General features: G+C 38.8%; 1 protein-coding gene across 3 annotated transcripts in view; it reads left to right on the forward strand.

The window, feature by feature from the left end:
- NR3C2 (nuclear receptor subfamily 3 group C member 2) overlaps positions 1-21,996 on the forward strand; it is a 330,212-nt gene that overhangs the window by 153,575 nt on the left and 154,641 nt on the right. For 2 of the 3 annotated variants that reach the window (XM_041738024.1, XM_041738026.1), the window contains exon 3: positions 12,764-12,915. In XM_041738024.1, the coding sequence (XP_041593958.1) occupies positions 12,764-12,915 (152 nt within the window). The remainder of the gene's footprint in view (positions 1-12,763; positions 12,916-21,996) is intronic. The other variant, XM_041738025.1, reaches the window with a different exon arrangement.

Consider the following 21,996-nt stretch of genomic DNA (forward strand, 5'->3'; position numbering starts at 1 on the left):
GGGCTCCCGGTGCATGGAGCCTGCTTCTCCCTCTGCCTGTGTCTCTGCCTCTCTCTCTCTCTCTCTGTGACTATCATAAGTAAATAAAAATTAAAAAAAAAAAATACCTGAAGGGCAGCACATCGTGACACTGCAGAAGATTTTTGCGTGCGTGTGTATATGGGTCTCCTCTTTGGTGTGTGTGTGCACACCTTATTTTCAGAGCTTACCAGTGAGGGGGTCTGTCCCCTGAGTAGCATTTTGTGGTGCTGACCAAATCATTCATCTTGGTGATGCCTGCCAACAGGATCCAGGTACAAGTGACAATAAGGACAAGGTTGCTCTTTTTGTGTGTGTGGTTATGCTTGTAGGCTTCCATAAAGAAAACCCCTGACAACTAGAAAAAATCATTCGTGTTTTGGAAAGGGATACATTTTTTTTTACATGTTAGAAGCTAATGTGTGAATAAGAAAGATATTTTTTTTCCTGATAGAGTCCTTATATCTTTAGTGAAAGATCATCTCAGAGTATTAAGCTGACCTGGAAACAGTAATGCCATTTTCAAAGTATAGAATGAACCCTTAGAAAATAAGTTTGTTACTTGGGAACTTTGTTTCTAATTTTTTTCTAACTCTCAAGTGATAACTTTGAAAACTGAAATGTTAATGAATTTATTTAATCCCATTAATTAGAACAATTCTTTAGGACTTTTGATGTCATATTAGGTGCTTATTTTAGTCTTTTGAGGGGCGCTAACTCTACTCAAAGTCAGATATTGAATAGGTTTGAAGTAACTATGACAGAATGTCGTGTCAGCGAAAGTACTGTCACACTGTCAGTAATTTATAGATTTTTCAGTGAGCTGCTCTAAACCTATCACATGTACATTTATGAAATAGTGAAGGATATCCCTTTATCCTACATGAAAAAACTTAGTATTAAGGCAGGTAGAACAGGAGGATGAGAGTGCAGACAAAAGCCCCTGTAAGCTCATGAACGAGTCTTGCATAGCAGCAGTGCTAGTGGAATTGAGTTGGTGAATCAGAGGGTAATACCGGCGGCAAGGAAAATGATCATTTTTAGAATGTAAGAGAAACCACTCAGGGAAAAAGCAATTTGGCACTTTGACTCATTAATTAAATTTATAGAAAGAAGCCATATTCTGCTGCACAGAAAGGCCATGATGAAGCATGTTTTACATCAACTTTTTGCAAATGTGGTAAACAGATCTACACTTTGATCAGTAATTTCCAAATAACTTGGGTTCAAAGTCCACAGCTAGGTTCAGTACCCATTAGCGCTCAGTGTCTCATGCCATCTGTATCAGCATCTAAGTCTGCATCTTAACATAAGGATAGTTAACATTCGGGGGGAAAAAGTTAAATCCTGTGTACTATATATAGTATATTTCAAAAGCAAAGTTACTGTAATTAAAAACACTCAAGCAAGCATTTTGTAGTAATCTCCTTAAAACACACTTTATACACTCAAGCAAGCATTTAGAGGTAATCTCCTTAAAACATACTTTTAAAGTACTGACCCACAGATGATAAGTTTATGATTCATTTCTAGTGGATTCTAGATTACTAATTTATGATGTATATAAATACACATATGCCAGTGATTTCAGAGGCAAAATAAAATATGGAGGCATTTTTTTTTTTTAGTACATATATTTGGTCATTGTCTTAGCAACCAGTGATTAACATACAGATGCTTAATAAATACTTCTGGAGATGATTTGATGTTAGATCTTCTTAGAGACTCTGCATATGCTCAAGTGTATTATACTACCAGGTATGGTTTTATGGCAAGGACATCTCTGAATATGGCAACTACTTAATAGAAAGATGTGGAATGCTTCTCACTTAAATGTGGCTTATATATGCGTTTTATATATGCATAAAAGTAACCATCCCGAAGGTCAGTGGTGTCCACCACGACAATTTCCCAATGGTCAACCTTAAGTCTTGTTCTCTTGGTGGCATTTGACACTGTTGATCTTCCATTGATGTGCCCCTCCCTTTGAGTCTAAGACTGCATTATCTTGCCTCTGGGTTTTTTAGCCCCCTTAGATTTGTTTGTTCCTTTTTCCTGCCTAACCAGAAATATTTGTTTTCTATTGATTTCCATTTGTGACCTTTTCTCCTCATTTCAATTTCTCTCTGGGTGCATTCATTCATTTTTCTGTGGATAAAATCTAGAGTCCTTGCTCTCTAAGAATTACCTGTCTTTTAAGTTATGTTCTACCCTTGCTTTTGTTGAATGCAATTTTTGTGCTTGTACTATCTAGTGGCTCTTATATTTCTTCTAGTTCATCAGATCTTTTTTGCTTTCATTGTCTGTATTGTATGCATTAAAAAATCATAATCAAGTCACTTTTATTATGACTTGGTAGATTTTTGTTCCCATTCATTTTCCATGCTACATTTTCAGTTGTCTACCAGATGTTTTAACTCAATGTTCCACAGTCATCTGACTACTTAATCTAGTGTTAGAGACCCTCCATGATTTGGGCCACTTTTCACGCTTATCTCTAGAGTGTGTTCCTTGAATTTGGGTCCTAGTACATTTTGCCATTTTCTGGATTTTTTTTTTTTTTGGTGTAGCTCATTTTTAAATTTTCATTTATTTTTAAGCCATGGATAACTCTTATCATGCAGTGATTTTAATATTTACCAGACTCCAGGTCTTATCTACCCTACTCAATTTTAAACTTACTGAGAATAGAAGCCATTTATTATGTCTGTATTCTCAGGACTTTCACAAAGCTTGTATTTAGTAAAAATCATTTGATTAAAATGATTCATTAATAATTCAGTCACCTATAATTACATTTGACTGTTTTCTTTGTTTTGTTAGAAAATATGTTTTAATCTAGATTTAAATATTTTTGCCTATTTTCCAAAAATAGGTTTTGCATATTTTGATCAAATGCTAATTTGAGGTTTAAGGAGAAAAAGTTACTATAGTTTAAGGAGAAAAAGTTACTCAAATGCACTCCTAACATAGATCCTTATTTTTAAAATGAAATTCTGTACATAGTAGTGTGGGCTTTAGTTTGTTGTGATCCAAAATATTTCTACCTTTTTTTCTTTTAGATCTACATCAAGATATTTTTCTATTATACTGAGGCTGTGCTTTCTTGATTATGATTTTAAGTCTTTTATGGGCAAATTTCCTTCATTTAAATGAAATTCAGAGTGTAGGAAAATACATATCTTATTAAACAAAGCCAGTCTAACATTATTTATGATATAAACTATCATGAAAACAAACAAAAAAGTCAATTGGAAAAGACTGATCAGCTATAGCTGTGCTTTAAATTTTCAATTTCCATGCTAGTTATATTTTTGAATTTTCTGCGGTGGGTAGGTAGCCTTGTAATCTCATTCGTACAACTGAGATTGTAAAATACGATACCAATTTTTTAAATTTCTGTCTGTGGCGCATCATGAATTGTGACTTCAGAGGATGAACCCTATTTGGTGATGAATTATACCCCCAAACATTAATGCTTCATTTATCATCAAAGATGACACCATAAAAGAAAATATACCATAAAAATCATTCCAAAATATAATGAGGAAACTAGAATAAGATACCTCACATTAAATATTGTGATTCAGGGGATCCCTGGGTGGCGCAGCAGTTTAGCGCCTGCCTTTGGCCCAGGGCGTGATCCTGGAGACCTGGGATCGAATCCCATGTCGGGCTCCCGGTGCATGGAGCCTGCTTCTCCCTCTGCCTGTGTCTCTGCCTCTCTCTCTCTCTGTGTGTGTAACTATCATAAATTAAAAAAAATATATTGTGATTCAAAATATGTGCTTATCAAAACAAAGGGAAATAGCAAAAACGTTTTGTGGTATTGGCTTTTGTTCTTTTTTTTTTTTGGCATATTTTATGTGTGGGTGACAATAGGATTTTAGTAAACCAATTCTTAAAGGTTGATTTATGTTCTTGAAAGGCTTTTTTTTTAGTGTTCTCAAGATTCTTATGTTTCTTAGATTCAGTGTTCTTTATATAAAAATATATTTGAATCTCTGATTGTTTATCCTAATGATGTAATGTGGCTGTTCCCACCTTGCACATCCTAGACATGAGAGGAACTAGAATGCTTACAAGAAATACTTAAATCCAAAAATAATAAATAAATAAATAAATAAATAAATAAATAAATAAATAAATAAATAAACTTAAATCCATATGCACACAAAACACTGCCTGTGCAGTAAATACACAATATGGCTATTGTAGTACTAGTATTTTATAGTATATTTAAAAACCTTTTCTTTTGCTGCTTACCTATCTTATACCTGTTTATATAAATTAAAAGCAATAACATAAAAAATAATAAAGTGGAATTATCTGTAGTTTCACTACTGTGGCAGTCACTGTTAAGGATTATAGATCTTACAGTAACACTGATTAATTATCACCAGAATTTAAATAACATGGAAGATATGTCACTGTTTTTAGAGCTCTTACATATATTGAGTAATATAAGGTCGGAGCTTTGTTATCACTACTTTATGGTTGAGGAAACTGGTCCAGAAAGGTTATGTAAACCTAATATAAATCACTCCCCATTTTCCCAATGGATAAACTATCATATAATTAATTGTTATTACATTATTTACAAAGATAGAACATAATGTATCAATACTGTCCTACCACTGTTGGATCCAAAACACACTCTCCTACCCTGCCCACCAGCTCTTCATCTCAATTTTATATATTAATAGGACTGCCATCCAATTTTGCAAATCCTGTCAGTACTATCTAAAGAAAAAAACAGTCACTTCTCACTGTCTTTACTACTGTAAGCTTAACCTGTAGAAGCCATTATCCCATCCTGGCTAGGACATTACCGGATTCTCCTTTGCTGTTCGCCCTCACTCCAACACCACCCATGCCTCCAGTCCATTCTGCGTGCAACAGCCACGGTAAGGTGTTTTAAGTGTCCATCAGATCATATTACCCTCTTGCTTAAAACATATCAGTATTCACATCACTCCTGATGGCACTTAGAATAGTATTCTGGGGCACTTGGGTGGCTCAGTCAGTTAAGCATCAGCCTTTAGCTTGGGTCATGATCCCAGGGTCCTGGGATCAAGTCCCATATTGGGCTCCCTGCTCAGCGGGGAGTCTGCTTCTCCCTTTCTCTCCTCCTCTGCCCCTCCCCCTGCTTGTGCTAGCACGTTCTTTCTCTCTCTCAAATAAATAAATAAAATCTCAAAAAAAAAAAATAGTATTCCTACTCCTTACCATAGCCTTGGAGGCCCATGCAGTCCATCTGTACCCTCTTTTTGGGCCTTAAGTCCTATCTCCCATCTCCCCTTCTACCTTGTTTCCTGCAGCTTGGCCTCAATGCCCTCCTTTCTGTCTTGGAAACATGTCATGTTCATTCCTATCTCAGAGACTTTGTCCTTATTTGTCCCTTGTTTTGGCATCTTCACATAGCTGGCTACTTTGTTATTTCAGTTTCCCCAGAGATGTTTTCTCAGGCTACCTTTCTAAAGAGTCCTGTGCTCCACCACCCCATCCAGTCTGTTGTTTTCTTTTTTTTTTTTTTTAAGATTTTATTTATTTATTCATGAGGAACACAGAAAGCCAGAGACAGAGACATAGGCAGAGGGGGAAGCAGGCTCCATGCAGGGAACCTGATGTGGGACTCGGACCCAGTACTCCAGGATCACACCCTGAGCCAAAGCAGATGTGCTTAACTGCTGAGCCACCCAGGGGTCCCTTTCGTTTTCTTTATAGCACTTCTCACTAGCTGAAATTGTTCACTTACTTCTGTATTGTCTATCTCTCTTACTACGGTAGAAACTCCACAGGAATAGGGACTTTCTCTCTTATTCGTCACAGTGGTGCCTATAATAGGCCTTCCATGAATTGCTTAATTAACAAATGATTTAAAACACACCCATGTGCTCAGAGACAAGGATGCTTATTGAAGTATTGTTGTATATTCCTCAGAATTCTCACCCTGCTCTAGATAGCTGACTGAACACTGGAGTTGATTACATGGGGAAAAGATCCTTTTTAGCAGCTGGTGGAGATGGTAGAAGCATATATCTGATTAAGTGATAGTACAAAAGATAGGTTCATTTAATTCACGTTGAGTGAGTTTAAGAAAAGAGACAGTATTTTCATATGAAGAATTTCAGCTCACTGAATAGCGCATCAGTCACTACTGTGTTATTCTGTAATTGTTATAATGATGTGGAAAGATAGTTTTTCATATGGTCTCTCCTGGAACAACATGGTGCATTACAGTTTCTCGGTGAGCTGGTTTCTCCAGTCATGTTTCGTTTCATTTTGTTTTGTTTTCCAGTCATGTTTTGATCACTAAAAACCATTTTTTTCTCATATAGCTTCTTTCTGCTTCTTCCTAAACATCCTGCCATTTCAGAGATTTTTTTTTCCCAAAGATTTTATATATTTATTCATGAGAGACACACACAGAGAAGCAGAGACACAGGCAGAGGGAGAAGCAGGCTCCATGCAGAGAGCCCGACATGGGACTTGATCCCGGGACCTGGGATCACGCTCTGAGCTGAAGGCAGACACTCAACCACTGAGTCACCAAGCATCCCTTCAGGGATGTTTTTAGTGATTGGCTAGTGTATCCCTTTACAAATGTCACCAAAATCAGCATGCACCTAGAACCTTGATTAATGTCTTCAGTCTTCTCACTGGGTCATTAGAATTGTTATATTTAGCACTAAAAATAGCTGCATCTTTCTTGTTTTTTCCTAACAAATACTGTCTTTATAAGCAGAAATACAATGTTCACAGATTTTTGCTTCATAGTATTTTAACATTTGTATGAAACCCTATGAACTAACTTCCTTCTCTATAGGTTACAAACTTCTTTTGGTGAACAATGTTTCTTTGATAACCAAGACCAAAAATCATCAGTTTGGATAGTTTTTCCCAATATAAAAATGGTTTTTAGGGGGTAGAGTACCCTTCTAATGCATGCATTTATTAAGAAATTTTAACCAAAAAAACAAAAAAAAAGAAATTTTAACCAAAATCAACATAGATGCAATCAAGTAGATGTAATAGAGTCTTAAGTGCTACACGATTAGATGTTGAAAGAATATGATTTTACATTTAGATGTTCTTATGCCTGTTCTAGATCAAATGATGGTTATTTGTGGTGTAGATTCATTGTCTTTAATTTGAGCTTGATGGTTTGGTTTGTATAAAACTTGATCAGCACAGGCTGCCCCATTTATCTTTTGTATCCATCTTTGTCTTAAAAGGACATCTTGAAAAGAATCTTGGAGATTTCCCATTTAACCTTGTTATAATGAGAATTATGGTCCAAAGAGGAGAGGTGGTTTTGCTGAGGTCTCACCAGGAAATGGCTGAGCTAGAATTGGAGCCTGAACCTCTCTTCCTGCTTTTGCCTCTGCATAGCTGACCGTGCAGTCTGGCCCTCACATTCTCTGCAGATGCCTAGTAAATAGACCATGCTATAGAGTTGAATTCTGACATACAGAATCACTGAATAAGCTTTGTGCTTTGATAGCACTCGGTGCCTAAGAAGTGGGTCCAACATCTGGCAGGCACCCTGTCGTTCTCTTCCTGCTTCCCTTCTGCTCTCCCTTCTCTGTACCCACTCTCTTCTAAAATGGACTGATGTGTTGCTCAAGACTGAACATATAATTTCCCAACACGTCCCATATTTCAGTTTCAAAGGTAACCACATGAGAAAGTGTCAGTAGGGACTGGTGCTTCCCGACCCATCCATTCTTTGTGGCCTGTCTTCTGGGTTCCTAATGCATGTGTTTGTGAGACTGCCGGCTGGGCTTTGGAGAGCAGTCTATGTCCCCGGATGGGTTCCCCCCTCCCCCCTGCCCATTTCCTCTGTGAAAAGCTAAACGAACCGTATGGGAATTGAGCCGATAACCTTGGCCTCGTTAATTTACCTTCTGTCCAATCGCCTTTTGGAAATTTATGTTCTACTGTAATGAGATTAGGAGTGAGATTTCGTTCATCCAATAAATAGTAGCAACCCCACACTAATGGCAGCAGAGAGCACAGAGCTGCACAGGACAGGTTTTTGCCCTGAAGGGACTAGGATGAGTGCGCGGGTCTCTAACGTAAGGCCCATAAGTCCCTGAGAGAGGACTGCTGAAAGGGGGGGAGCCGAGCACTGGGGTGAATCAGGAGGAGGGCAGGGGCGCTCGCGGCCCAGAGAACATGGGGCCCCTGCAAGGATGGATGTGGCCCCTGCAAGGATGGATGCATTGCCAGGAGTGGGAGCAGGGGAAGCTGGGTTGTGCAAGTGCAGGTGTGCCCTGCAGGGAGGGTGTGCAAGGCTGGGCACACGGGAGGACCTGAAGGGAGGTTGGGAGGGGAGAGCACTTAGCTGTCCTACTGAGGTCATCGTTCGTGACAGGGTGGGGGTGATGGAGATCATTCAGGCAGAAACAGGAAAATTCATTTCTCAGCTCCTGGAAGAGATGCTGGAGGGAGGAGAGGCTGGTGTCAGGGAGGAACCTTTCAAAAGTGAGTGACGAGGGCCTGGTACCGTGTTCATAGCAGTAATAACTGTTAGATTTGGCAGTTAGGGGGAGAGTCCAGAGTTTGACCCTGGGAGGCTCGCAGATAGCCAGACCCTTCTAGAAGCTCATAGAATGCAGAGGCAGAGATGTTATGTAAAGGAAATGAAAACAGGCAGTTGGACATGGGGGAGTGGTTGGAGCCAGATATGAAGATTTGGGAAGTCATTCACCAAGAGAGCTGTTGGAGCTGGGACAGGGAATGAGATCATGAAGGGATAAAGTACAGAAATAAGAAAAAAAGATGGTCAAGGGTCGAGCTCTGAAGAAAAGCTACATTGATGATCTAGAAAATGAGGAGTCTGAAAAATAGAGGAGGCGTGGTAAGAAGAACGAGCTCAGTACAGGGTAACGGAAACCCAGGAGGCAGAGGGCTGCACAAGAGGCAGATTTGCTGTGTGTCATTGAAAGATATCAGTGAACAAGAGGGAAACATAATTCATGTTTGCTTTAATTTTATAATTAAAGAAAATTGTTTTAATTTGGACTTCACCGTGTGTCTTTTTCATACTTAGACTCTCTCTTCGAATTCTCTTAATTTGGTTCCACTGCATACTTTTCACTCTCTAGATGGTTAAAAACAAATCTCATTCATTTATATAAGGAGTGTAGTAGCACTTGAAAGTTGTTGATGCAGTAGGTTTTATGTTATCTGTTGTGACAGTGCCAGTTATTTGAAATCACTCATTTACTCAAGTACTGAGTGGGGACCTGTCTCTGGGGACACCGTGGTAAATAGCAGAAGAAACCCCCATTCCTATTAAATTTACTTTCTTGTAGGGATGAGGAAGACAATAAACAGAGTACAGAAGTAAAGTGGATGGTGTTTTAGATGCTGATATGTTCTAGGAAGAAAAATAAAGCCAGAAGAAGAAAGAGGATCCTGAGGATGGGAGCATTTTCAGTAGCATAGTCATAGAAGGGTTGACTGAGAAGGTGACATTTGGATGAAGCCCTGAAGGAGGTGAAAGGGAGAGGACTCTCTAGAAACCTAGGTGAAGAGGGGATAGCAAGTGCAAAGGCCCTGAGGTCAGAGCGCGCCTGGTGGGTTCAGGGACTAGTGGGGAGGCCAGTGTTGCTGAAGCGGTGTAGGCAAGTCCAAGAGGTTAGAGAAGTCTGGGAAGCCAGATTCTGGCCCTGTGGTTACATGGGTAACAGTGACTTTTCTTCTGAGTGTAAAAGAAAGCCCCTGGATGGTCTTTGAGCAGAGGAGTGAGTCAGGATCATTCTGACTACAGGGGAAGGAGGGGCGCAGGGAGAAACTGGAAGATCAGCTACAAGGCTTTTGCAGATTCCAGGGAAGAAATGTTGATGGCTTGGGCTAGTGGTACCACAGGAACAGTGGGAGGTGAGCAGAATCTGGATGTATTCTGGAGACAAAGCGAGTAGACTTTAACAGATTGTGTGTGTGGTGTGAGTAGAGTCAGGGATGAGTCCAATTTGCTGTTGTAGTTTTCCAGGCCTGCAGCCACAAAGCATCCCAATCTGGGTGGCTGAAACAGCAGAAATACATTGTCCCCGGGGTCTGAAGACCTGATGTCTGCGATTAAGGTGACAGCAGGATTGGTTCCTTTTGAAGGCTGTGAGGGAGAACCTGATCCTGCCTGACTCCTAGCTCCTGGTAGTCTCCTGGCAATCTTCAGTGTTATTTGGCTCATAAAAGCACCACCGCCTTTACCTTCACACGGCATTTGTGTGTGTGTGTGTGTGTGTGTGTGTGTCCCCCTAATCCCCACCTTTGAGTAAGCATGCCAGCCACCAAGCTGGGGAAGGGGCCCACCCCACGCCAGGACGCGCTCGTCTTAACTGATCATATGGGCTTCAAGCCCACTCCCAAGGAAAGGCCCCATGCTGACTTCCTCAGGGCTAGGACTTCAACACACGAATTTTGGAGAGAACACAGTTGAGCCCAAACAGTTACCATTAACTGAGATGACAAAGTCTGTTGGAGGAGCAGGAGGATGATCCGCAAACTTACATTCAACACTCAGACATTCAACTGGACACGTCAGGCCGTCAGATGAATGGGGCAGAAATTCCAGGGAGGTGTGTGGGCCGCAGGTGAACATTTGGAAGTCCGGGGCATATTGATGATATTCAAAGCCAAGAAACTAGGCGAGATCACAGAGGAAGTGGGTTTGGATAGAAGAGAGTTACGAAGACAGAGGTTAAGAGATTATTAAGTTTGGGGACCAAGCCTGGGGCTCTCAAAAATGTGAAATACGAGTCTCATGCAGGCTAGTGGTTGTGGAAAAGCAGTTACATGTTGATGAAGATCATAAGTTACATTCTGTTTACGAAGTCGAGGTATTTCCCTGTGAAGCCTAAGCCAGTCGGACAGAGCATGGATTGAGTTCCCCTGGCTGATATGCTGAAGAAGTTACTGGTGCTGAAATGGAATGTTTTGAATGCCATAAAGAAGTCAAAGGACACTAATAAAAATAATAAAGAGCACTTTTCTCAGAAGGAGAAACAACTTTGGAGAACATTGTTTCAGTCCTTGATTTAAGAAGTGATTTTCTCGAAAGTCGGTCATGCTGCAGTGCTCCAGCAGCTAAATATTTTGACCCTTCTTCTGCTTCTGGTGAGAGCATAGGTAAAATAGTTCAAACCTTTAAAAAAAAAATTACCAGGACAGAATTATTATTACATTTTAGCTAATTGGGAAGACAGAAAAAGAAAGCATCCCTGTAATCTAACCATTCTAACCTTTTACCGTGTTTTCTTTGAGTCTTTTCCCACATTCTTGCTATTTCACATGGAGACCGATGTGACAGCAAGGTGATGGTGGTGACATACGATAAGCCTACTCAAAGTTTCTGAATGTGTCTAGCTGGCATTTCCCTGAGCCATTGTACTTTCTGCTTCCCCTGCCCCTTTTCTTGGCCCAACTCTCATCCAGTTGTGTTTCCAAATTCAGTTCAGTGGTCACCTTTTGAGAAGTGCTTCTTGAGTGACATCGCCCCAGCTGTCCCAGTATGTGCACCATACGGCCCTGCAGCGTAGCACTCACCGTAATAATTCATGTTCCCACTAACTGGAGGACAGATACTAGGTTTGGGTATTTATTTCCTCAGTACCTTGCACAGGACCTGCATATAGATAATAAATGCATGAGGACGAAGAATGAATAACATCACCTTCTTTGCCTGCTCAAAACACATCTGTCACTAAACTATGAGTCCTTATTAGAATTTAAAACAGTTTTATTGAAACTGTGCCATTAACTAGCAGTGGAATATATAATATACCACAATATATATGCAAAGATGCCCCTTTAAAAGTATTCATATAGGGGCACCTGGGTGGCTCATTCATTGAGCATCTGCCTTCGGCTCAGTGTATGATCCTGGGGTCTTGGGATCGAGTCCTGCATCAGGCTCCCCGCAGGGAGCCTGCTTCTCCCTCTGCATATGCCTCTCTCGCATGCACGCTTTCTCTCTGTCTCTGTCTCTCGTGAATAAATAACTAAAATTTTTCTTTAAAAAATGAAATAAAAGTATTCATATAGATTTTTGCTTAAAGGGTTAAATTTGTCCCTAAAAACCGATGCCCAGAACCCTTCAGTTTCTTACCAAAAAGATACTGAAATATTTACTATACATAGCTTTTTTTTTTTAAGTATTGACTATGTCCCCTCAAATTATTAAGCAAATTGAAGTGATTTGAACATACCTATCTAAGTAAGGTAAGACGAAAAAAAATGTAGAAGCTTGGAGGGGTAAAATTGCTGACAGTTAAGGAAGAAGTTTTGCATTTTAGTTAGTGGATTGTGTTGGAAATGGGAGTTTATCTAGCATAACTTGAGATTTATAATCTGAGTAAAGAGAGTGGAGAAGTATTGTAATAGTTCTTTGATAGCAAAAATACTTCCCTGATGACTTGACTCAAGATTCTTCTCCTCCCTACCCACCTAGAATGCAAATAAGATTTTTTGGTCAACTTTCTCAAAAATATGGAGAAAAGTATATATGTGAATATTATTTTTTGGTGCTTTTGAAAAAGGCTGTGCTTTGCTATACAGAATTCTGGATAGCATTCCTCCACTGATAGAGTTTTCATTTTCTAAGTCACACTCGTGACCCATAAATACTGAATTCATTTAGGCAACCACGAGTATTGACAGATTTTGAGCTAAACTATACAGCATATCAAATGTGCTACTACAGTGTATTTATTTAAATCTTGATTTCTTTCCTCAGCTCTACCTTACGAAGTGTTTCTACTGGATCTTCAAGACCTTCCAAAATATGTTTGGTGTGTGGGGATGAGGCTTCAGGATGTCATTATGGGGTAGTAACCTGTGGCAGCTGCAAAGTGTTCTTCAAAAGAGCAGTGGAAGGTAAATGTTCATGTGGGTGTTCCTTTTACACCTTTTCTTTCCTGGTGTGTAGTTTACTGGTATAGTTGACTCTAAATCATTATTGGGAAATAATTCAAAAACATTTCTGATGCAATCTGTTAGTGATAAATAGTAATGATGTCTTTACCTAAAACCACCTGGTGATTTTCCACTGAGCACGATTTAATGGGCAAAATTTAACATTGGGAACTGAGATCAGTGAAAAATAACTTTTTGTTTTTGTTGGTCTTGGTTTTTCAGTGAACCTTAGAAAGATAATTCTACGTAAATTTAATTTGCATGAGTGCAGGAGCATTTTTACTAGGCCCACATAGGATGCATCATGTCTTTTCTGTGTTTCTATGCAAATATATGTGTTTGTGGCAAATTAAAACATTAATATCAGAGTCATGTCTGTAGTTTAAATTGTGTTCCATACAGAATGACTCCATAGAGCAGCTGCTTCAGATTCCAGGTCCCAGGTGAAGTCTTACCTTTGTTCTAACTGAAGGTTTACAAATCAGGATGTTAAACATCTGACTGCAATTCTCTAGGTGTATTTAGGCTACCTTTGCTTCTGTCCGAGTAATTGTACTTCCTAAGGAGAAGTACTGTCTTTTAGTTTCTTTTTTGCCTCCCTCCATCCTCACTTAAAAGCAATTAATTAACATCAGACTTAGTCCAAATGGTTTTATTAAATGTTGACTACATGACTGGTTGAAGTGTAGAAGTTTTGCTATTAGTTAGCAGTGTCACCGACATAATTGACATTGATTTCAAAAAGGAGCGGGACATGAAAGCGTCCATAGGTTTATTTCTCAGGGCAGTTTTCTGGGATGTTTCAGAGACCTAAGGGTAAGGGACTTGAATGATTAATCTCTGTTTTGCTGGTGACCATGAGTAAATGTCTTCAGTTCCAGATGAAAAAGCTGACCAAGTAGTCACTTCTGTGCTTCTGGGTTTGATTTCACATTATTTAATTAATATTACATGATTTTACATTATTTACACTATTAATTATTTAATAGTCCCCAAACCCAGCACTGAATCAGTAATAGGCATTCTGTATTTCTTTCGCAGAATATGGGCTCTTGGTTATAGGTGACAGAAAATTGAACACAAACTGGCTTAAGCACCAATGGAAATTCATTGCCTCACGTAACTCTAAAGCCCTAGTATAGGTTTGACTTCCCATAAGTCATGGTCTTAAGCCAGGTGGTTAGAGCTCAGTTCCATGACCTGCCCCCCTTGACTTTGCTCTGGCTCTGTTGTTGTCCATGTTGTCTCATGGTGATTAGACAGCCACCAGGGCCTCATGAAAAAGAGGTTCTCTGTTCCCAACAGTTCTTATAAGTCCCCAGTTAAATCTAAGACTACACTTGGCCCCCATGTTCCCCTCTGAACCAATCACAGTGACTTGGGAGTGCAGGGATTTGACAGGCTACTTCTGGCTGGAGTCTGATAACCTGTGCTGCCTAGACCAACAGTGGGGAATAGCATTTCCTACAGGAAAAAAAAAAAAAATGGATCCTGTTACCAGGAGACTGAGTCTTGGAAAATAAATTTGTATGATAGTGAAGTCAATTTATTTTTTTCAGACTTTCCTCTCCTGTCACCCCCTTCTCTCTTTTCTTAACTATATGATTGTCTCAGTAGTAGATAAATGGGTAAAATTGCCTCTGGTACCTTCCTAATGCCACTTTGTACCTTCCAATGTAAGGACTCCCCCCACCCCCCACCTCCTGCTCGCCCCAGGCTCACTAATTAGTGAACAAAGTAAGGTGATATATAAAAATAAAGCAGTGTGGAGAAGGGCAATTGGAGCAGGACCCTCTGTGTTGCCCCGCAAGTGGGTCAGCCTTCTTATCAGGACCCAAGTTTCAACTCTATAGAACCTGCACTTCTCTGCTTCAGAAGCAAAAGGTTTTCCCAATGTTTTTGCATAGTTTTCCCTGTTTTAAGTAGGTTCTATGAAAGTAGCTGAGGAAATAATTATTTTTGTAGACTTAAGGTATAAATAAATAAGGAAAGCTTTGATATCTATAATCTTCATTGAAGAGCTGATCAATAACAGATAGTGAAACTTGATTAACACTTTTTAAAACTTCTATTAATATACCTTAGTCCCTATTTTGGGGGGAAATTATGATTTTAGAGTTCACCTGCATGAAACAAGACTATAAATTTTGAATATAAACTTCATGAGAGTCAGGACTTGTTTTTATTTTGTATTTGTTACTTCTTTGCTGTGTTATTGTGTGATAGAATGTATGAGAAATTTGTCTTTGTATCAGAACTTTCTGATTTAATAAATTATTTTTCTAATACTTTATATAGTTTGAGGCGGTGGTTATAAAATTATGGTGTGTAGACTCTTTTTTATTCCCCTTTTACAGATGAAGACAATTGGGATTAGACCCAGTCTACTAACTAGTCTATTCAAAATCATAAGGCCAAAAACTCAGACCTGTATTAAAGTCTTTAGGACTCCACACAGACCCAGCCTAACACCTCATGACCCCAAATCCCACGATCTATTTCTTTCATTTTTCTTTATTTTCAAGTTTATGGACATTCGACCCTGTATGTCATTCGCTCATGCCTACTTGGTGATAACAAAGGGAGTGATGTAAGCACTGAGAAGACGTAATTTGGCACTGTTAGTATGTGTGCATACTTATGTGTGACTATGGTTGTACATACATGTATGCAAACACGCATGTGTTTTTAAATTTGAATACTTACCAAGTTTGTTTTCTAGCTTTCCCTGATAACCGTAAACTTCTCCTTAGATCACAAAAGCAAAGAATTCCAAGTGGAAGTGGATAGAAGGAGAAGGAGCTGGGATGAAGGGAGCCAGTTAGGCTGAAAAGAGCGAACCACACCAAACACAGAACTGGAAGTGTCTGCTAGAGTGGAGACAGGAGGAAAAACATAGCAATTTGAGCTCTGAGTTTCCAGGTTTAAGGCTTTATGCCCCAGAGCACTTCACTCTAAAGATTGGTATAGTGGTATAATAACTGTAGGGAGACTGAAAAAAATTTTTTTAAATGTAAATTATAATCTTTGTGTTCTGTTTAATGGGATGTATATATGTGTTTATTTTTTCATCTTAAACATTTAATATAAAAATCCTTAGAAGTTTCATCCAGAACACCTTATTTTCCAATAATGTCAGTTAAGAGTCATATCATTGTACCTTATAAATGGAAGTTTATAATTTTTTTTTTAAATTTGAGTTGCTTATTTGCCTTGAAGGTTTGTTAGGACCTTTCTATCTTAAAAAGAATAAGCATTTATGTATTTATATTTTTTAAGTAGGGTTTGCCCTTGGGTGGATACTGGACTGATTTTAGGGTCAGAAGATTTAGTTTTAATTTCTGGCTCTGCCGCTCATTAGGTGAGTTATTTAATTTGCCGGGGTTTCAGTTTCTTTATATCTCAATAGGAAAAGTAGTATTGCCCTATGTACTTCTAAGAAATGAAAACAAAATGTTTTTGCAGATTTTATAAATCAAAGTGCATCAAAATATTAGATATTTATTTTAATATTAGATTCCTTAGGATCAAATGCTACAGTTCTCTAATGTCTTTACAGAGAGACATATAGAATAATGTGGTGCTGTTAGGTTTCTTCATTAGATCTTCATTTTTTCTATAATACAGTATTTTCTTTATAGTGCTGCCCTTGGAAACTGTAAGATCCTTCTAGACTAGCAGTTCTCAAAAGTTCTCAAAAGGCATGTGGGGGAAGTGGGGATAACAGAGGGTCTGCCAAAATTTTCTGTAGAGGCTGTCCCACACATTCCATTGTGGCCTGGACTGTTGAGATTTCCTCTCATAATGACCCTCTGGCAGTCTCACCTTTGGAAGTTGCATAGTAGAGAAAATAATTAAGAACATCAACTGGACTTTCAGCTTCTCTGTTAGGTATCTTTAGGGCAGGACAGAGTCTTGCCAGAGTCTATCCAGCAAGACTCTAGATATTTAGTCACCACCAAATAAATGTTTGAAGGTACATGTGAGTGTATACATGTGGCATCAGAGCAACTGAGGTTAAATGACTTCCCACCAAATCAGTAAATTAGCAATAAAACCAGCCAAAGAGTTCACATGCAGGCCTCTGGCCTTCTAATCTGCAGCCCTAATTCTAGTCTGAGTTTTTACTATCTCAGTCTTTTTCCAACTATAAATTACCCTGAGTTTCATCTCATGTGTATTTTATTTTGTGATTCCTCAATGAACAGAGCCAACTACATTCTGTATGCTATTTTATAACCCAATTTCTTTTTTGGATATTCAGTATACAAGCAAAGTCTGGTTGACACAACTACCACAAACCACTGAAAAGTTACAAGGCTGTAAAAAGGAAGAGAGAGAGTTCATTATTATGTAAAGTCAACTGGATTTATATTTTTGTAAGCAGACCTGTTAGGCTAAAGAGTCCATATCTTGGTAAAGGTCAGCCAAATCGTATGATGTCAGTTTCCATACTCAAACATTTCCGTTCAAGTAAGAGACTTACAAATTTATTTCCTGAAATTATATCACTTTAGGAGATATAGTTATAGATTAATCAAAGGATTCCTCAAATACACAGAATTTTAAGGCAACAAGGCCTGTGAATATGTACCTCAGTCCTTCCAAATGTAGTTCACAGCATATAGATTAGAGAATCTTTACATTTATAGATTATTCTTTGGGGGAAACTATTCTTAAATGTGATGGTTGGTTAATAGTTAATTTCCTTTCCTTTTCTGAAATTAATGATTAAACTGAACAGGTCCAGAGGAAAGCGTGTCTTGCTATGTCAAACCCACATTTGCCTTATCAATGCTATATGAGCAAGTGGGAGGTGTAGGGGAATAGGGGATGGGCACAATACCATTGTGTCCCAAAATAGAGAACTTGAATTTAGTAGACACAAACTAATTAGAATGGTATTATATAATAATTGAAATATAGCCATTCTTTTTTAACTGGCAATACAAAATTAAAGAAATGATAATGCAAGGAAATAATTTATACTTACTAGTTGTCTTCAGTTCATGATATGATACGATATAGCCTTCAGTGTCCCAATGAGGCATGTATAGGAAGCTAAAGAGCATCAAAATCCATTGTGAGTCTTCCAGAACTGCTGATAGGAAGCCAACGACTGTTCTGGCTTACAGTTTTCTCATAAAATTCTTTAAAGATTATTTCTTTCCTTCACCTGATATTGGGAACCAAGTAACCTGATTCTTTCTAATTACTTATTTTAAGAGCTTAAATAAATATCTACCCAGTAGATCGTATCTATGGTTTTTATGAACACTCCTTTCCTCCTTATATAAACATAAGGCCTTAGTGCTAATTGCAAATATTTACCTAGATTTTTATATCCCTTCAGTTTGTTGCTATGGAAACATGCAAAGCCATGACATTTAGGCCAACCCGGAAGGTAAGGGAAGGCTTCTTGAAGAACTGACCCCCAAACTGAATCTTGAAAGATTAGAATTGGCAGTGGTGAAGAAAGAAAAGGATAGACGGTCTGCCCAGGACACCAGAAGCAATTTCACATTAACCACTTTGAAAATTTGAGGTGTGAGGTAATAGAAGATGAAGCTGAATGTGCAGATTGGGTCCGGTTCTTGGTCCATAAGTAGGGGCTTGAACTTACCCTTGGGCGAAACAGAAGGTCTGAATGTCTTTATGTAGCAGAATGGCAAGCTCAGTTTTACATTTAATATCTGGCTTCACAGAGGTATGCTTGTTTAAACAGGGACAATTCTGGTGCCTGTTTTAAATCATTTTGGTAAGAGATGTCCGGGGAAAGAACTAGACCATCAGTGTTGAGAGGAGGGGTAGTTAAGGAGACTATCTGGGGAGGAACATTGGTAGTTCTATATTAGAGGTAAAGAAAGATGATTCTCCAGGCTCATCTGCTGATATTAGTTAGGAGCATTGGAGAGGAAACAGCTTTGGGGACATGAGAAAAAAGGTTCATTCATTCAGCAAACATTTATTTAATATATACTAAATGCCAGTCACCGTTCTAAGTATACCTAGGGATGTCTTAAATTAAGATCAGATAAACAAAGATTCCTGCCCTGGTGGAGAGTGTACATTCTAGTAAGGGGTGGTAGAGACAGTAGACATAATAAGGAGTAATTTATGTAGCATATGAAAAAAGGGGGGCCATTGTCAGGATAAATAACCTCAGGAATGAGGTTTTATTTAGTGCAATGAGTTTGAAATGTCTATAGGACATTCAGGTGTGCTTAACAGAAAGTTGGATGTGAGATTCTGAAGCTTGGGGACTAAGGCAAGATTGAAAACAAAGATTTTGGAATTATCATCCATGAAAACAGATGGATTTGCCCAGGAAATGGGTACTTAGACAAAGAATGTGCCATTGTTAGAACCTTAGAGAACATAAATCTGGGACCTGGTGTGTGTGTGTGTGTGTGTGTGTGTGTGTGTGTGTGTGTGTGTTAGGCATCTGTGAATGATTTTTCTCTCTTCTTTCTTCTCCAAGTTGTACACAGAAAGTCCTAATTAACTTGGTCTATGGTTATTTTAAGGTTAGCTAGACTTCGAACGTTATTGTATATGTGGAATTTTCGATCCCAGTTTTTGTTTTTATTCATCATTAAGCCTTGATTATTATTAAATCCTTAATCAGGGCCCACAACTAAACATGATATAAAGGAGATTTGATTTGCTGACCAATGCAGAGATAATGCCAAACACATAGCAGGTGCTCAAGCAACATTGTTGATGGATTGTTCGATAACTATTTATATATGGGAGTCACTCTTGTTTCTGTCACTGTTTCTCTGAAATAAAAAATACATTGAAGTGGCCTACTAGAAAATAATTTGAAGAAGGGACAGGTGGGTCAAAAGTAAATTAACATTATCCAAGGAGAGCTTTTTGTAAGTTAAAATTTTAAGTCAAGGTGCGCTTCACTTAGCAAATTTGTAAAATATAAATTAGAAGCCCAGTGATTTTCAAATGTTTACATGTATTTGTTTGGCACCCATCTCATTCCAGAAGAACATCCAAAGAAACAACTTTATGTAAGTTAACACGAAATTTAAAATTAGTGAAATGAAAAATGGGACAAAGGGAAGATGAAAGCAAAATAGAGAAGAATAGAGCCAGGACTGGGGGTGACATAGAGAATATATGCCCTGAGACTTTTGGAGAGACTGGCCACTCACTCATCTGGCTCTCGTCTTTCTAGTAGCCAACCCAAAGACAAGAGTGAGTCACCTAACCTATGATGTTCTTAAAAACTAGTGTAAAGGATTGCCTGTTGGTAAGAAAATTTTCATGAGCATTGGTTTTAATGTGTCTGTTCCTTTCACGCGAACTGTAATTGGAAATTTAAAAAATAACACTTTTTTGCTGTTAATGGAATAGTTTGGTTTATCATAAGGAGCAGTGCTTTAGAAAATGCTTTATTTTGTCAACCTGCTCCTATAATAGTAGCTGCCATTATCAAACAGTTACTAAATGCCAGACACTGTGTCCAGTCCTCCATGTTTTCACTTACTCCTCACAACAGCCTTCTTAAATCTGAAAGTTTTGTGAGCTTTCAAAGGTAGTATCTTTAAATCTAAACTCTCGGAACAAGGAAAACATTGCCTGTGTTTTATCGAGCCTTTATGCTATGATCCTTCAACTCTTGAATTAAATAGCAATAATATCTAAGTACTTATTTCATGCTCATGATGCTAAGAACTTTATTGTATATTCTCATTTTAATCCTCATAATAATCCTGTGAAGTAGGTATGATTATTATCTGTCCTCTTGTTAGAGATCTGTCATTTGAGGCATGTGAGAGGTGAGTAGTTCAAGATCACTGAGACTGAAGGACGTGGGATTTGAACTCAGGAAGCCCAGGCATTCTGACTCTGTGTACTTAACACTGCCTCTCACAGAGTTACAAAGATCCCAACTATTTTTACCCACTAAAAAGTAGGGCAACCTCTCTAGCTTCAGAACACTTATCAAGAACACATTATAATTTAACAGTTATCTCTCTATACGCAAAATATTTAACTCTTAGCCATTCCAAGTTGAAATTCTAATGTGAATTTCTGTTGCCCTAATGGGAGAGAATTGGGTAGTCTCTATTTTTTTCTTAGGGAATGATCTCCATATTTTTAAAAAATTACCATTACCATCCTGAAGTACCTCTTTAACATATTTGGTATTAATCTAAAGCTTTATTTAAAACTTTTTATCTTCCTGTGTTTCATTTCCTGTGTGTGATACAAATTTGATATAACCTATCAGGTTCAGAGAACCACTGTGAGAATGGCCTACCTCATACAAACCTGGAAGCTGCTAACTCCTCAGCTCTTTGTTGTCTGCTTTATGCCTTGTGGCTCAGAAAGGGACCTGAGAGCCAGAGGGCACAAAGCTGCTCTCACAGAACTTGCACTCATGGTGTTATCAGGATCATACAACTTACATGATTTGATAGTTTGACACTGAAAATGAAAATTGCTAAATTGACTGCAGTCAAATGCCAAAAATAGGGTCCTGGAAGGGCAGAGAGGATGCGGAGGCATTTAGGCATTGAGGACGAACGGTAGGAGGAGGAGTGGAAAGAAGGAGCCTGAACCTGAGCCCACTGGCTTGAGCAGGCCCAGTTCAGCGGCAGCCTGGACAGAGTAGGCCCATGCTCAGATGTGGAGCTGGCAACGGAACAAAGACACTAGGGCTGGATTATGTAAAGCCCTCATATTGGAATGAGAAATCACAGCCATTCTCTTAAATATATCCAGTCTTTTTATAAAACTCTTTACAGTGGAAAAAGTCAACACAGTGGCTTAGACAATTCTGTCTCTAGTGTGCAGCAGTGAGTGGCTCGTGGCAGGTGCCATCTAGAGGAGGAGATGACAACTGAGATGGGATTGTGGATGACAGAGAGTAGAAAGGACCTAACTTGGGATGGCATTGGTGCTGTTGAGTGGAAGGCCTGATTTGAGTGGTGAGAGAGAGGAATTGGCAGGACCCGATGGTGGATTCATTTGGGAGAAGGAGGTCTCTGACAGAGACCAGGGAAGGAAACATGCTAAGAATAGAGATGATGG

This window comes from Vulpes lagopus, chromosome 23 (assembly GCF_018345385.1).
Source record: "Vulpes lagopus strain Blue_001 chromosome 23, ASM1834538v1, whole genome shotgun sequence".
In the NCBI taxonomy this organism is placed as follows: Eukaryota; Metazoa; Chordata; class Mammalia; order Carnivora; family Canidae; genus Vulpes; species Vulpes lagopus.